This window comes from Colobus angolensis, unplaced genomic scaffold (assembly GCF_000951035.1).
Source record: "Colobus angolensis palliatus isolate OR3802 unplaced genomic scaffold, Cang.pa_1.0 Scaffold6, whole genome shotgun sequence".
Taxonomy (NCBI): Eukaryota; Metazoa; Chordata; class Mammalia; order Primates; family Cercopithecidae; genus Colobus; species Colobus angolensis.
Window position 1 is genome coordinate 26,318,745 of NW_012119598.1, and position 17,898 is coordinate 26,336,642.

At 36.1% G+C, this 17,898-nt stretch overlaps 1 protein-coding gene across 1 annotated transcript in view; it reads right to left on the minus strand.

Annotated features, from left to right (window-relative positions):
- Window positions 1–7,203, minus strand: part of LOC105526719 (cytidine monophosphate-N-acetylneuraminic acid hydroxylase) — a 66,524-nt gene extending 59,321 nt beyond the window's left edge. Inside the window, exons 1-2 of the mRNA XM_011962812.1 lie at window positions 6,684–7,203; window positions 6,230–6,433 (exon numbers count right to left, since the gene is read on the minus strand). Of these exons, the coding sequence (XP_011818202.1) occupies window positions 6,230–6,433; window positions 6,684–6,760 (281 nt within the window). The 5' untranslated portion in view covers window positions 6,761–7,203. The remainder of the gene's footprint in view (window positions 1–6,229; window positions 6,434–6,683) is intronic.
- Window positions 7,204–17,898: the final 10,695 nt, after the last annotated feature.

Sequence of the window (17,898 nt, forward strand, 5' to 3'; positions counted from 1 at the left end):
AGACCAGCCTGGCCAACATGGTGAAACCCCTTCTCTACTAAAAATTAAAAAAAATTAGCTGGGCATGGTGGTGTGGTGTGTGCCTGTAATCCCAGTTACTCAGGAGGCTGAAACAGGAGAATCGCTTGAACCCAGGAGGCAGAGGTTGCAGTGGACTGAGATTGCACCATTGCACTCCAGCCTGGGCAACAAGAGTGAAACTCTATCTAAAAAATAAATAAAATAAAATAAAATAAAAGCATTTGCATCAAATACTTTATCAGGAGAGAAGAAAAGATTAGTAAAATGCTTTTTCAACTTTACATAACTTAAGTAAAATTTTTAATAAGCTAGCTTTAAAAATTATAAATAATATTAGAAATGTCTTAAGAATTGCCAGCATACATTTTGTTTTTACATTTATTAATCAAGCAGTTTCATAGTTACGCCTGCCAAATACTACAAAGTGTCAAACTTTGGCATAGGCATTATAAAACTATAAATCCTGCCCAAGACAGAATGATCTTTGCTTGTGTAATCTTTCATAAATAATACATTGATATTAGTTTAATAAAAATAGCTTCATCTTGAATTGAGTAAGATTACCATAACTTCTAATCTTGTGGCTTTAGGCAGTCTAGTTCACGAGTAGTAAGGTTTGTTTTGGGAAAGGACTGTTACCATCTTTGTTTCAAAGCTAAACTATAAACTAAGTTCCTCCCAAAATTAGTTTGGCTTACCTACAACCAGGAAGGAACAAGAACAGCTTGGAGGTTAGAAGCAAGAGCAGGATGGAGTCAGTTAGGTCAAATCTTTTTCACTGTCTCAGTTGTAATTTTGCAATGGCAATTCCATAACTTCAAATAATGACAATCGCAGTTTCTACAAGTGATCTAGGTAAATGATTAAAATAATTAGGTAAATGTAATAGGATAAATGCTTGTAGACAAACTCATTATAATTTAGAATCAAAAGTTATATTAATAATAGATATTTCATTATATGGGCATTTTCCAATAAAAATATATTTGTAGAAAAACATTCTTTCTAAAAAAAAGAAAGTATGTCCTTTTAAACAAGGTGAACAATTTTTGTCTAATTCAAAGCTTATTTAAAGGGCATGTATAAAACAAGGTAAAAGGAACCAAGAAATAGAAGATATGTAAAGAAAGTTATAAAAATAAAGAGCTTTTTTTGGTAAAAAAGCTTAAGGAGAAATAATTTCATATGAGAAAGAATCTTGTATGGTAAATTTAGTCCTAGAGTAAAATGACTGTTTAAGAAAGAAGGATGTTCAGCCAGGTGCAGTGGCTCAAGCCTGTAATCCCAGCACTTTGGGAGGCTGAGGTGGGTGGATCACCTGAGGTCAGGAGTTTGAGACTAGTCTGGCCAACATGGCGAAACCCTGCCTCTACTAAAAGTACAAAAACTAACGGGCATGGTGGTATGCACCTGTAATCCCAGCTACTCAGGAGGCTGAGGTAGGAGAATCACATGAACCTGGGAGGCAGAGGTTGCAGTGAGCTGAGATCGTGCCATTGCACTCCAGCCTGGGCAACAAAGTGAGACTCCATCTCAAAAAAAAAAAAAAAAAAAAAGGAAAGAAAGTAAAAGAAAGAGAGAAAGGAAGGAATGTAGTTAGTTAGTTCAAGACAAATCAGAAAGCCTAAGCATGTCATGAACAGTCTGTATAAGTCACAATAAGAGGATTTCTAAAAAACAAAACAAAAACTTTTATATGATCAAGTTGCCTATGATTAAAGGGAAATAATAATGGTCTTTCTATAGGTTGGGTTTGATGTTTAAAAAATGCCACTTATACACTTCCATTGCATCTCACTAGTTTTGGTTTTCTCTCCTCTTTTAAAAGGTACGAAATAGTAACACTCTCCTTCAACTCATTTTTGGCTCATATAAGTTTTTTCCCTGCTCAGGTTCTCTTTTTGGTGGCCTGATGCTACCAACATTTTCTTAAAGGTCTAAAGGAATTGTTTTCTTCCAACATAATATTCTGTGCACTGCAGAAGGTATTTTCTTTGGCCTTTTGGTAACTGGCCTAACAGATTTTACATTTTTCACAATAACTCCTATGACATTATTATTAAGTTTGGTTTGCTTAGGAAAAACTGAGATTTAAATTTTTTTTTAATTAAGGTTATTACATTCTTGTATCTTCCTGTATGTACTTTTAAAGTCCTTGTGACATTGAGTTACAGGGCTTTGACTCCTGGGTCTAAAAAGAACACCAAGTCCTGCTAAATCTTAAACATTGACAGCAATTAAAACCTCATCTCCAGGTCCCCTAGAAGATGCCAATCAAAATAAACTGCATTCCTGAGACACAGGGCCAGAAATTAAAGGCGTTCAACTCCTCAAGGCCCAGGGCCTATCGCAGAAGAGGTGGGCTTGTGAGATTGCAAGGGTTAATTTTAAGAGATAAAATGAGTTCAGTTTCTCTATAAATTAACTATTAATGTCAAAGGCACACTGATGCAAGACCAGTATATCAACCCCTGTGTCAAATTAACAAGGTTTTCTTGAAACATTAACCAACTGCTTAATAGAGGTTACAAAGATATAAAAGGTTCATAGAAGATATGTCTTATGATCAAGATTAAACCTTTGTGGACTGTTTATAAAATTTTGAAAAACAAATTTAATCGGCTTCATGCTGTTTTTTATTAGGGCTTAATGTTTGGAAAATTAAGTCTCCTCTCTCAAAGAATAAAGGTTTTTGCCCTTTTTATTTCCTTATCATTTTGGCTAAATGAATGACTTATTTTGCAATGACCTGTAATCCTATTTTGTGATATCAAGTGTTTAAAATCTTTGATATTTGACAAACTTTCCAAAATCAAATTATAAATTATATCTTTTTCTGACCTAATTAGTCCTTTAAGATATTATTAATGGGTTCTCTAAAGTCCAAAAATGACATATTTGGCTTTTTGGTATGAAAATTATACAGGAAGCATTGTCCAATATGAAATGGTGTTTGGTTTCCTATGGGCTGTATTTGTATAAATGTTATTGGTATGTATTCCAAAATTATGGGAAACTCCTCTTATTCTGATATGACACAGTGTATGTTATCAGTAATAATTATAATTTTATGTTAAATTATTGTGTGCCACAGAGGTAAAAAAAATGTCTTTGACTATGGCTGCCCTAAAACTTTTCATTATTCACAGACAATTTTTGTCTTTTTGTGGTCCTTTCCAGAAGATGATTTTATAATCAGCTATGAAACCCTTAACAGGTGCTCTTGAATACATGTTTCTGATAACTTTGGAGACTGTGACATCAAAATAGAGAAAAAACTTTGAGGACTCATGGAGAGCTGAAATGTTCATGAATATCAAGCAGAACAAGAATTAACTGCATGGACTAAACTAATAAAAGTGTGAAGTAATCTTTTTTGACTTTTTGCTTAAAACGTTGCTGATACTTTGTTTTTCAGAATCAAGAAACTTTTAAGCTATTTACAGCTTTTTAACAATGAGTATACTCCTATGAACAAAATTTGGAGCATATTTGTTTTTCTCTACCTGATTTCTACAGAATTTGCAATCTATTTGAGAGTATGACAAAGTTATTTGTGTAAGTGCAATAAGAATCTGTTTTCATTTGTAACAGGACACAATTGAAGAAACTGGTTATTTTATCAAGGCTTTGACTGGAATAGTGTGCTTTCCTTTAAAGAATTAAAGTTGACTTATGGAGGCAATAAAAAGCCCCTTGGAAAAACTAGCCTCATACCTTTGTCTCCACAGTCCCTGTACAGGGTTCCTGACCTGTGGTAAGTAAAGAATGTCACTTTCTGATAGGCCCAGGAGCTCCAAGTTTTTCTTAGGAGCTCAAAAGGAGAGGAATTCACTCAACTCATAGGTATTTCATGGTACAAATTCATGGATAGGCTGGGCTTTAAAAAAGTCTTCTCTGAGATTCCTTCTGTGGAACAAAGTTCCATCAAAGCCAATTTAAAAGCTTATGTAAAAAATAATTATTCTTACAGAACTGTATACAAAGAATTAGGCCAAGTACAATAAAGAAAACCAGTCCTGCCGGATTTGTCTTTAATAAAAATGGGAAAGTGGAGAGAGAAAAATTATGTTTCAAAAACTACAGGACACCTATTGTTAGATTCTAGTCTTGTGTAATGTTTTTCAATTTTTATTTTCTACAGTTTGGACTGAATTCTAATTTTTCTTGGCTACATATCTTCCAAACAATGTTTTCAATATTTTCCTTCTTTTTTTCCCTCCATTTTTCCTAATTTGGAGTCACTGGAAACTAAAATGTGCTTTCATAAAGCCCTGTGAAATGAAGCTAGACAACTTAAAATTCAGAAGAAAATAACAGGGACCTATTTACATACATAAGCCACTTTCATACCTGCCTACTGATGTATGGACTTCAGAGTAATGTGGCCTATATCTGTTTTCCAGAACTGTTCTTTTGTTTGTTGTTGTCCTCCCCCTATTTTGTCTTCATAGGACATGAGACTTCCCAACCTTCTAAAAATGAGCTTTCCTAATAACTCGGGACCTACCTGTCTAGGTATAAACCATCCTAGCCATGAGAGATCAGACGAAACCTGAGGCTAGAGACTCATTTTCTTCTAAAATGCTTTCTCCAACAGATTTTTAAAAAGAAAAGGGGGGAGATGTGAAAGGAAAGTATTTGGGGCCTCTCAAATCACTAAACTAAAGGAAAATGTCAAGCTGGGAACTGCTTAGGGCAAACCTACCTCCCATTCTATTCAAAGTTACCAAGGTAACTTTGAACTCTGCTCACCAAGATAAATGCGTATATCACTGCCTTCTTTGGAGAGGCTAAATAGAAACTAAACAAACAAACAAAAAAAAGCGACCATTTGTCTCTTATCTACCTATGACCTGGAAGCCCCCTCCCTGCTTCAAGTTGTCCCACCTTTCCAGACCGAACTAATGTTCATCTTACATATGTTGATTGATGTCTCATGTCTCCCTAAAATGTATAAAACCAAACTGTGCTCTGACCACCTCGGGCACGTGTTGTCCGGACCTCCTGAGGCTGTGTCATGGGGGCACGTCTTCAACCTTGGCAAAATAAACTTTCTAAATTAACTGAGACCTGTGTCAGGTCTCCAGGGTTCACAGTGGTTAGTTAGCATTTAAGAATCAAATAACCTGAAGGGCTGGGCCATGATAGTAGATACAGAGCAAAGTAAATCTGTGTGAATGTTAGAGAACATTCTAGAGTTACCTGTTAGATTTGGGTAACAGGTAACTCATGGACAACTACTCAGCTCTCACTCTGAATACACCAGCACTAAACTACCCCAAAATGACCTGAGAAATAAGACCGACAACACAGTGGAAGAAAAAAGCCTAACACCAAGTGACTAAAGCCACATAGGGCAAATTAGGCTAAAGTAAAGCTTGAAATGTGGGAGTAAACACTCACAGCATTACTGGTGTTGAGAATTAGACTGACAAAGCACATGCCCAAGAGCCCTATCTGGCTCTGCCAGGCACTACTGCTATTTCTTTGGTAGTCACTGAGAAAAAACTAACAAAACAATCCTGTCCTGGTATTGCTGCTGCACTGGGGAGAGGTGTTCTATACAGAGGGGAGAGGAGGGGAAAGGATGGGAGGGAAGTTGGCAACAGCATCAGTTCTTCTAAGAAATGACCGGAAGAGTCACTGTTCAGGGCAGGAACAGCTGGGGATCTGCTATTTTTGTTTAGTAATCACAACTAGCCTCCCGGGAAAATTCTATCTGCTCTCCAGCAGGCTTTGGAAAAGAGCCCCCCATACACACATACACACTCACAGGAGCATGCACATGCACATGCACACGCGCGCGCGCACACACACACACACACACACACACTCTTCTGGGGGAGAGGGGAAGGAGACCCATAGGAGGCTTGGGTCTTTGAATACAAAACCAGTTAAATGTGTGTTTTCCCTGTGCACACCCAAACACACACACACACACACACACACATACACACACCCAGAGAGGTTTTACTATATATCAAGCTAGGAATACATTTTAAATTAGAGTTCTTATAAGAGAGAGGAAAATTAAATAGAACATACAACTTTTAGATCAGAGAGATGGCCTAAACACGCAAGAGTAAAATTTTCTAGGGGAAGTAATTTGCTGATTGGTTCATTTAAAATTTCCAGATGAACACATTTCCTGCCAAATCTAACAGCAAGAAAGGTAACCAGTGAGAAAGCAAAGGACTCTTGGTACCTTCCAGCTAAATCCTCGATATCTTTTATGAACAGGCCTCCTTGGTGCTTGCACACATTCTTGCATGCCCTCAGTCGGCTCTTACTCTTGTACAAGATGTAGTCTTTGCCAGTGCTCTTATTACGAAAGAAATTGATTCCTTCCTTAAGATTGGCAACTTCAACAGGTGATAGGCACAACAGGATCTCAGTTGTTTGTTCAGTGCTATGAAAAGGCAAACATTTTGAGAGGAAATGTTAATAATGTTAGGTTTTAAGAGATAATCATTCCAAACTGACAGCTCAAAATCCCTTTTCCCTAAAATACTTCTTAAGCCCCTTGCGTTCCAAGTACCCAGGTTTGGTGGCTACCTGAGGATGCATTTCTCCCCACCTTGATATGAATGTAAACATACATCTTACTTGTTAAATATGCCTCTCCACTTTTCTAGAGAACTAATATCCCTCTTACTTGCCTGCCCATCGTCTGCCAGTTCCTCTGGCCGGGTATTTTGAAAGAACAGCAGTTGCTCGTATCGTTTCTGTGGCTCATTTGCTCCCATAAGGCATTAGTCAGCCTGGAAGGAGGGCGTTTGCGGTATTTCCTTCAACAGTTACTGATTTCCTTTGACAGTTTTCTCCCTCTACCACAGCTCTTTTAGAAGTCTAACACTATATTCACTTCTGAGAAGCCACTGTGCTGTCCCTCCCTTCTCTGCTCTTTTGCATCTGGACTGCCTCTGCCTAGAACGCAGTTCCTCTCCACCACGCAGCATCAGTCTTGGTTCAAATAGAACTGAATCGTCCCCTTCCTGGTTAAGCCTTCCAAGACACACCCTAGGTCCAGGCTAGCATTCTTGGTGTGCATCCGTCTTCTGTAGAACATTACAACGTTGTAATTGGCACACTGCTCTGTTTACTTACACATAGGCACTTTTGAAAGCACTCTATCTTCCTTCTGCCCCTACCACTTAGCCGACTGCCTTTCACAGGCTATGTCTTCACCAGCTCTCCACTTAATGAGTCACCCCTCCCACTGCACTCGATTTGATTAATTTATAAAAAGCTCTAGCAGCAAATGAAGCGTTTGAATCTTTTTTTTTTTTTTAAGGAAACAAGCCGTTATACTTTTCAAACCCCAATTTCTAAACACTCTGTTTACAGTGCAACACTGAATCATAAAGGAATATTATTTTTGCCAAGAAAGGTTTCAAGATATCTTTTGCAAAATCATGGTAGGAAATCTGGGCACATGTTGTTTAGTTTTATATTTGACTCCAAACAAAAAAGTAGCCAAAATTCTCTTTGCGTGTTAACTTAAAACTGATTTGCAGCACAAGCATGTTTGTGGCACTTTCACTTTCCTTTTTAGAAGCACTGCAAATTTCTTAAATGGGATAAAAATAATTTTAAGAACACTCCAGGGTAGAAAATAACAGAGAAACCACTTCCAATTTTAAACTGATGAAGGCATAGCTCTGTAATATTATGATCTACTTTCTCAAAGCAGATTCTCATTGTCACCTCTGTCTCAAATTCCTAGTAATTGCGTTCCCCATGGACTTGAAATTATTCCAAAAATATGTTCTAAATGTATTTGATAGGAAGAATCTATTCTAAATATCATGACTTCTTTTTTGACTTTGTTTTTACGAGTACAAATATCTGACACCAAGCTAACACAAGCACTGAGGCAATTCCTGGAATAATTAGTCTAAGAGTATAAAAGGCAAACCTCTCTAGATGTTTGTTGTTCCATTGAATGAATTCATATAGCCAAAGTTCTGTGTTAGATTTCAACTTATATCACAACCATGTAGAACAGGTTTACTTACTGAGTTGTTCTAACAAAAAAAAAAAAAAAAAAAAAAAAAAAAAAAAAAACTGTCATTCATTCATGCTCTGATGCCACCACACACCCTAAGGAGCTCTTCAAAGGCCACTGACTGGGGCTTCTAAGCTCAGAGCTGAGGGAGAGGCAAGGGTAGGAATGATATAAATGTCAACTATACTTTCAGTCCAAGCAGGGCAAGGAGCCCAAATAAAGACTACTTCTCATGAAACTAGAAATCCTCCAGAGGGTTATAATCTGAGAAAAAGGGTGGAGGAAGAAAAGGCAACTCATGCAGAATTTTCAGTCTGTATGTATGTTTTGCTCCCCATAATTTGTTAGGTATTTTGTTTTCAGTGGGAAGATGTTCATTATTCTGTTCAAGAAAAGGTAAACTCTATGAAGGCCAAGACTACAGTGCCTGTCCCATGGTAGGTGTTCAGTAAATATCTATTGAATGAAAGAATATCCTCACAAGAACAAAATGTGTACTCCATGGTTAAAAGAAGAAAAATTCACCTACTGTACCCTGTGATACTCAATATCTAAAATCAATCACATAAGCTTCCACTTTAGGAAACTAGAAAAAGGAAAGTAAATTCAAAGCAAGAAGAAAAAAAGAAAGAAAAATTAGAGCAGAAATCAATGGAATTGAAAACAGAAAACTAATAGAAGAAATCAACAAAACCAAATACTGGTTCTTCAAAAAGATCAAAAAAGTGATAAGCCATAGCTAGGCTAACTAATATTTTAAAAGAGGGGGTGGAGGGAGGATGCAAAAATATTAATATCAGGCTGGGCACAGTGACTTATGCCTGTAATCCCAGCACTTTGGAAGGCCAAGGCAGGGGCATCACTTGAGCCCAGGAGGTCAAGACCCGTCTGGGCAACATAATGAGACCCTGTGTCTAAGGCAGGTGTGGTGGCTCACACCTGTAATCTCAGCACTTTGGGAGGCTGAGGTGGGCAGATCACTTTTAGCTCAGGAGTTCAGGACCAGCCTGGGCAACACAATGAAACCCCATCTCTACAAAAAATGCAAAACAATTAGCCAGGCATTTGGTGGCTTGTACTTGTAGTCCCAGCTACTTGGGAGGCTGAAACTGGAGAATCACTTGAGCCCAGAAAGCAGAGGTTGCAGTGAGCTGAGATCGTGCCACTACACTCTAGCCTGGGTGATGGAGCGAGTCCCTCTCTCAAAGAAAAAAAAAGAAAAAAGACAGACCCTGTGTCTACAAAAACCAAAAAAATACTAATATCAGAAATGGAAGAAGGGACAATACTACAGACCTTATGGGTATTAAAAAGATAATAAAGAAATGCTATGAAAAACTCTACACTCACAAATTTGATAACCTAGGTGAAACAGAACAATGAAGGACACAATCTGCCAAAACTTGTACAAAAAGAAATAGACTATCTGAGTAGAACTATATACATTAAATAAATTGAATCATTAAGAACCTTCTAAAACAGAAAGCATCAGGCCCAGATGGGTGTACTGGTGAATTCTACTATAATTTTAAAGAAGAATTTATACCAATTTTCAAAAATCTCTTCCAGAAGACGGAAACAGAGGGAATATTTCCTGACTCATTCTATGAGCCCATCACCCTAATACCAAAATCAGACAAAGTTATAACAAGAAAAAAAACTACAGGCTAATTTCTTTCATGGACATAGATGTAAAAATACTCAACAAAATATTATCAGATATAGCAATGTATAAAAAGAATTATATGCTATGACCAAATGGGATTTATTCCAGGCATGTAAGGCTGGTTTGACATTCAAAAGTCACTCAATATAATGTATCACATCAATGGGCTAAAGATGAAAAGTCACATGATCACATGCATTTGATAAAATCCAACATTCATGATAAAAACTCTCAGCACTCTAGAACTAGAGGGAAAGTTCTTCAGCTTGATAGGGAACCTTTACAGCTAGGCACAGTGGTCCATACCTATTAACCTAAGTGTTTTGGGGGGGGTCAACACAGAAGAATTACTTGAGGCCAGGAGTTTAAGACCAGCCTGGTCAACATAGCAAAACCCCATTGCTTAAAACAAAACAAAACAAAAAAAAGCCAGGTGCGGTGGCTCATGCCTGTAATCCCAGCAGTTTGGGAGGCTGAGGCAGGTGGATCGCCTGAGGTCAGGAGTTCGAGACCAGCCTGGCCAACATGGTGAAACCCTGTCTCTACTAAAAATACAAAAATTAGCCAGATGTGGAGGTGTATGCCTGTAATTCCAGCTACTCAGGAGGCTGAAGTAGGAAAATCGCTTGAACCCAGGAGGTGGAGGTTGCAGTGAGCTGAGCTCATACCACTACACTCCAACCTGGGTGACAGAGTGAGACTCCATCACAAAAAAAAAAAAAAAAATTAGGCAGGCATGGCAGTATGCATCTATAGCCCTAGCTACTTGGTAGGCCAATATGTAAGTATCACTTGAGCCCAGGGTTCAAGTCTGGGTTGACCTCTGATCATACCACTGCACTCCAGCCTGGGAGACAGAGCAAGACCCTGTCTCTTAAAAAAAAAAAAGAAAAAATTTTTAAATAAAAACATCTACAAAAAACATACAGCTAACATATACTTAATGGTGAGAAAGTAGAAGCTTTCTTACTAAGGACAAGGTAAGGATGTCGCCTCTCACCACTGCTTTTCTATACTGCATTGGAAGTTCTAGATGATAAAATAGGGCAAATAAATAAATAAGTGGTATACAAATTGGGAAGAAAGAAAGAAAACTGTTTTTGTTCACAGATAATATGATTGCCTATGTAGAAAATTTGAAATAATCAATTCTTAAATGTGGGCTGCACATAGAGACTTCCTTTCAAAGAGTACAGTATGGAAATGATGAAAAAAGAGTAACTTTAACAGTAAGGAAATGTGACAATCCATCAATATCAACGGTGATAAATTATGTTAGAACGTAACTTTAATATGATGTGGTCTTCCTCCCGCAAACCCATAATCCCAGTCTAATCATGAGAAAAAAAAATCAGATAAATTCCAATAGACAGGTAACCTATAAAATACATGGTCAGAACTCCTTGAAACTCAAGGTCATCCAAAACAAGAAAAGTCTGAGTAAATATCACAGCCAAGAGAAGCCTAAGGAGACATGATGGCTAAATGTGATGTGGTGTCTTAGATGTAACCCTGAAACAGAAAAAGACATTAGGTAAAAGTAAAGAGACCTGAATAAGCTACTCAGGGCATTAAGGCAAGAAAAAAAAAAGTCAAACACATAAGGGATAGAAAGAAAGAAATCATTTTTGAAGATAGTTAGACTGTATATATAAACATTCAGAAGAACCCACATATAAATTATAAGACTCAAATTATAAGACTCTGAGAGTTTAGTACAGCTGTTAGACATATAATCAATAGTTTAAGAAATCAATTTATTCTCACACCAGCAATAAAAAATACAAAAATTGAATTTAAAAATATATAATTTAAGATACCAGAAAAGGCTGAGGTGGGTGGATTACCTGAGGTCAGGAATTCAAGATCAGCCTGGTCAACATGGTGAAACCCCATCTCTACAAAAAATACAAGATTAGCCACGTGTGGTGGCACATGCCTGTAATCTCAGCTACTTGGGAGGCCGAGGCAGGAGAATTGTTTGAACCTGGGAGGCGGAGGTTGCAGTGAGCCAAGATCGTACCACTGCACTCCAGCCTGGGCAACAAGAGTAAAACTCCATCTCAAAACAAAATAAATAAATAAAAATTAAAAGATAGCATAAAAAATGAAATATCAATAAATAAATTGAACAAACGATGATCTCTATGGAGAAACATAAAACTATTGAGAGATATTAAGTGTATCTATAAATAAAGAATTATGTTCATAGATTGGAAGCTCAATATTATGAAGATAATCAATTTACTCCAAATTTATCTGTAGACTTACTATAGTCTCAATAAAGCCCCCAGAATTTTTTTTTTTTTTTACAGCTTAAAAACTTACTCTAAAATTTATTAAGCTATGCAAAGGGCCAAAAAGAGATAAAACATTCTTCACGAAGAACAAGATGGGAGATGAAAGAGGATTTGTCCTAGCAAATATCAAGACTTATTGTAAGCTATAATAAGTAAGATTGTATAGTGTTGGCTCAGTGGTAGATAAAATAATCAAGGGAACAGGATAGAGGCCTGGAAACAAATCCACATATACACCAACACTTGATAAGTGACACTGTAGAGATCACTAGGGAAAGGATAAATGTTTCCACTAAACTTGCTGGAGTAATTGGGAACCCATATTGGAAAAATAGATTGGACTCCTTCCTTATTCCACAGACAAAAATTAAATTCAGACAAGTTAAAGACTTACATTTAAAAGATAAACAATCAAGCTTTTGGAAGTTATTTAGGAGAAAATTTTTATAATCTTGGGACAAGGTGGATTTTTTTCAACAACACACGAAAAGCTCTACCCAAAAGGAAAATTATTGCAATTTTAGATTACACTAAAAGAACATACATCCCAAAACACCATAAAAGAGTAAAAAGGTAAGACACATAATGAATATTTGCAACATAAATATGACAAAGGATTTCTAAGCAGAATATAGAAGAATGTCTACAAATCAATAATAGACAATCTACAAGAAAAATGGGCAAAAAGATTTGAACAGGTACTTCACAAAATAGAATATCCAAATCGTGAATAAAGAGAGCTCAGCCTTACTAGCAATGGGGAAGTGAAAATAAAAACCACAATGAGGTACCACTATACTCACCAGAATAACTAAAATTAAAACAACTACAAGTACCAAATGTTTATAAATAGGAGTATGGAAACTCTCCTATGTTACTAATGACAATGTAGTGAGGTTCGATCTCATTGAAAAATAGTGTGGCATTCTACATTAAAACAGAAAATACACATATACTGTGACCTAACAATCTACTCTTAGCTAAGTCGCAACACTGAAGAAATGTGCGCATATGTTCTTCAAGATACATGTACAAGAATGTACATCACAGCATTACTCATATTAGCCCCAAACTGGAAACAATGCAAATGTTTATCACCAATGAAATGATAAATTATGTGTTTATATGTTATATAAATTATACACTATAACAGTGAAGTAGCATTCTGGGGAATACAAAAATATAAATGAACCAATTAAGACTATTTGCAACAACATGCACCAGTGCCCAAACATAATATTGGATAAAAAGAACAAAACACACACACACACACATGCACACACACACACAGGCAATGTGACTCCGTTTAAATAAAGTTCCCTAATAAGAAAACTAAAGTGTATTGTTTCGGAAAATATTACAAGAGTCAGGGTAGTATATATCTTTAATGAAAGAGTTTTAATCAGAAAGGAGCACATTATGTAGGATGCAATTAAAGCAAGACATAGGGCAAATTTGTAGCTTTAAACAGCTATAATAGAAAAGAAGAATGATCTTAATAATCTTAAGACTTCAACTTCAGATCTGGAAAAAGAAAAGCAAACAAAACCCAAAACAAGTAGAAAGAAGAAAATAATAACAGGGTAGAAACAAAAGAAGTAGAAAAAAACAAAAAACAATAGAAAATCAGTAAAATTAAAGAAAAAATGATTCTTTGAAAAGATCAGCAAAATTGGCAAACCTTCAGGTAGACTGACCAAGATAAAGAGAAAAAGCACAGATTATAAAAAATCAAGAATGAAAGAGGAGATATTACCATTAATTCTACAAATATTAAAAGGACTCTAAGTAAATGGTATGAACAAATATATGCTAACAAATTAGATACTTTAGGTAATGTGGACAAATTCCTAGAGTAACACAAATTGCCAAAACGGACTCACAAAGGAATAGAAAACATGAACAAACCTATGACAGGAAAAGATATTGAATCAGTAATTTAAAGTATTTTCAAAGAAAAACATAGGCCCAGAGGTTTCACTGGTGAATTCTGTCAAACATTTAGAGAAAAATTGGTATTGATAGTCCATAAACTCGTCCAGATCAAGTGGGATTTATCCTAGGAATGCAGGATTGATTTAATACATGAAAATCAATTAATGTAATATACCATATTAGGAGAATAAAAGGTAAAAACCACATAATAGTCTCAAAAGAAATTATAATGCAGAAAAAAAAATTTGAAAAAAATTTAATACCCTTTCATGACTAACCCCCAACCCCTCACAAGACACACTTTACAAACTAATAGAAAGTAATTTTCTCAATCTAATTAAGGAAACCTATGAAAAACCCAAAACTAGCATTATACTCAGTAGCAAAAGACTGGATACTTTTTCCCTAAAATCAAGAAGATAAGGATATCTGCTCTCACCACTTCTATTCAACATTTTACTGAAGGTTCTAGACAGGAAAATTAGGCAAAATAAAGTCATCAGTTTGGAAAGGAAGAGTAAAGCTATTTTCAGACAACATGATCTTGTATATATAAAATCCTAAAGCATTTACTAAAAAGTTTCCAGAGCTAATAGATAAGTTAGGCAACGTGTCAGATACAAGATGAATATACAAAAATCAATTGCATTTCTACATGTTAGCAATGAACAATTCAAAAAAGAGATTAAAAAAATTCATTCAGAATGTCGCTAAGAACAACAAACACTTGGGAATAAGTATAACGAAAGAAGTACAAAACTTGTACACTGAAAACTACAGAATATTTTTAAAATTAAACATCTAAAGAAGAAGATACTCCATGTTCATAGATCAGAAGGTTAGATGGCAATACTCCCTAAATTTTTCTACAGTTAATGCAATTCCTTTTTAAACCCCAGAAACTCACAAGCTGATCTGAAAATTCATAAGAACACACAAAGGACTCAGATTAAAGTAATCTTGAACAAAGTTGGAGAACTCATACTTCTCCATTTCAAAACTTTCAACAAATGCTGCTGGGATAACTGAATAGCCACATGCAAAAGCATAGATTGTACCCCTATCCCACACCACATACAAAAATTAAGTCAAGATGAATCATAGACCTAAATGTAATAGCTAAAATGATAAAAGTTTTAGAGGAAAACTGTAGGGAGTGAGTTCAAGGATTTCTGGATTGATGGAAGAAAAAGATATCATGAGCTGGCAGCAGCATGCGCAAGCTTTAGTAGTGTGCTGCTTTAGCAAGTAAGCAGGAGGAACGAGTCCTTCACATCTTGAAACTATCTAGTCTTGGTGGGACCACCATTCAGAAGGGAAGGAGAGAAAGGAAACTTCTAGGAAAGGGGATAAGTCAGAGGCACAGCAGGAAATCTCAGGGTCAGTGAACTCAAAGGACAGCAGCGGCCTGGCATCTTTATAACACTGGGGCTTATCTTATCTATGGATAGTAAATATTGCCAATTTCATAGAGTATGCAGATCAGGCACTAAATGGCTAAAAATCTGCTTATGTGGGCTATGTTTAAAACAATCGTATGTATACAATTTTAAGTCTGGTGCTGGCAACCTTTGAGCTAATGGATCTCAGTCTGCTGTGAAGAAATAAACAACCGAAGAGCTAACACATAGAGAACATCTCTGAGTCATTTGTTAGGTTGGTGCAAAAGTAATCACAGTTTTTGCCATCACTTTTAAAGATAAAAACCATGATACTTTTGCACCAACCTATACTTTAGAAAAATAGGAATATATCTGTGCCACTTTGGGTGAGGCAATGATTTCGTAGACACAACACCAAAAGCACAAGCAAAAGAAAAAAGAAAAGAGAAATTTGACTTTATTGAAATTAAAAACATTTGCATTTCAAATGACACCATCAAGAAAATGAAAATTACCCACAAGCTGAGAGAAAATATTTGCAAATTATATATCTGTAAGAACCTTGTATCAAAAATATACAAAAAATCTTTAAAACTCAATAATAAGAAAACAACCCAACTAAAAATAATCAAAGGAGAACCAGGCATGGTTGTGCACATCTGTAGCCCTAGCTACTCAGGAGGCTGAGGGAGGAAGATCACTTGAGCCCAGGAGTTTGAGAGCAGCCTGAGCAACATAGCAAGACTCCCATCTTTAAATAAATAAAATAAAATAATGAAAGGATTTGAACAGACATTTCTCCGAAGAAGATATATAAATGGTCAGGAATGCACGTGAATTACCTAGGTTAATCATCCTTAGTTAACCTAGGTTAACCATCCTTAGTCATGATAGAAACTCAAACCAAACTACAATGAGATGGCACTTCACATCCATTAGGATGGTTATAAGAAAAAATGTAGGTAATATCAAGTGTTGCTGAGGATGCAGAGAAACAGAAACCAACAAACACTGTTGTTGATAAACTTTTGAAAGGTTTGGCAGATTCTCAACATGTTAGAGTTCTGTTGATCCAGCAATTCAATTCCTCGGTCTTCACCTAGAGAACTGAAAGCATATGTCCACACACACACACACACACACAAAACCTGTATATGAATGTTCACTTCGCTATTACTAATAGCAGTCCCAAAGGGCAAACAACCTAAATGTTTCTCAATTAGTGGATAAATAAAATGTATACATCCATGTAATGAAATACTATTTGGCAATAAAAAGGAATAAATTACTGATACATGCCACAATAGATGAATCTCAAAAAAATTCTGCTAAATGAAAGTCAGACACAAAGATCACATATTATATAATTCAATTTATATGATATGTCCAGAACAGGCAAATTCACAGAGACAGATTAGTGGTTATCAGAGACAATGGTGGGGGTGTAGACAGAAAATGGAGACTGACTGATCAAGGGCACATGGTTTCTTCATGGGGTGATGGAAAAATTATAAAATTAGATTGTGAAGATGGCTGCACAACTCCATAAGTATACTAAAGACCATTGAATGGTACACTTAAATCAGGTGAATTTTATGGTATGCAAATCATATATCTATAAAGCTATTTTTAAAAAGAAAGAAAGCAGCACATGATAGATTTCTGGGGTACTTACAGATAATAGGACTTTTTTTTTTTAACCGAGGTTAAAGTGGTGTTCATTTTCTAAGTGTTCTTCATTTATGTTTTCTGAACTGTTCTGTATGTTATATTCCACAATAAAAATAATGGGGAAACTGGTGTTTTAAATATGCCTTTCAAAGTATATTCACTCCTCACTTATTCTGATGTACAATTGTAAGTAAAGTTTGACCTCTCAAGAGAGAGCAGCCCACTCCTGCAACCAGCTATAATCAACTATAATCAAGGATATAATAATCTGCTATAATTAAGGAAGGTCCTACTGCAAATAGGTTTGACTTTCAAGTCAGCCAAACTTCCTCTATGGAGGGCCTTCCAGTGACAAGTTCTGGAAGTTTTGAGTTACATTTTAATAAGAGAAGTGCTTCCTGTACACAATACATGAGTAATAATGATGATTGTAATAATTAGATTACACTTAAAGGGCAAAATACTAAAGAAAAAGTCATTGTAAATTCCATATTTTTCATTCTCTCATTGATTTTTTAAAACATCTTGTTTGGAAATAATCACAGACTCACAGAAATTTGCAAAAATACTCCAGAGTCCCCTGTACCCTTCAGTTAGCTTCCCCAATGGTGATCTCTTATGCAACCGTATTACTGTATTACAACATCAAAACCAGGAAAATGACATTGGTACAATACTGTTAACTAGAGCACAGACTTTATTCTCACGTCACCAGTTTTCACAGGCATCTATTTGCGTGTGTGTGTGTGTATACAGTTCTATGAAATTTTATTCTATGTTTAATTTGTGTAGCCATCACTACTCTCACATAACTCAGGCCAGGCAAGCTTGCTAAGGGTGGAAGTCGGCCTCCCTGCTCCACTGGGCCCTGCCTGCCCCAGACCCAACTGGTCCCACCTGCCCTTCAGTCTA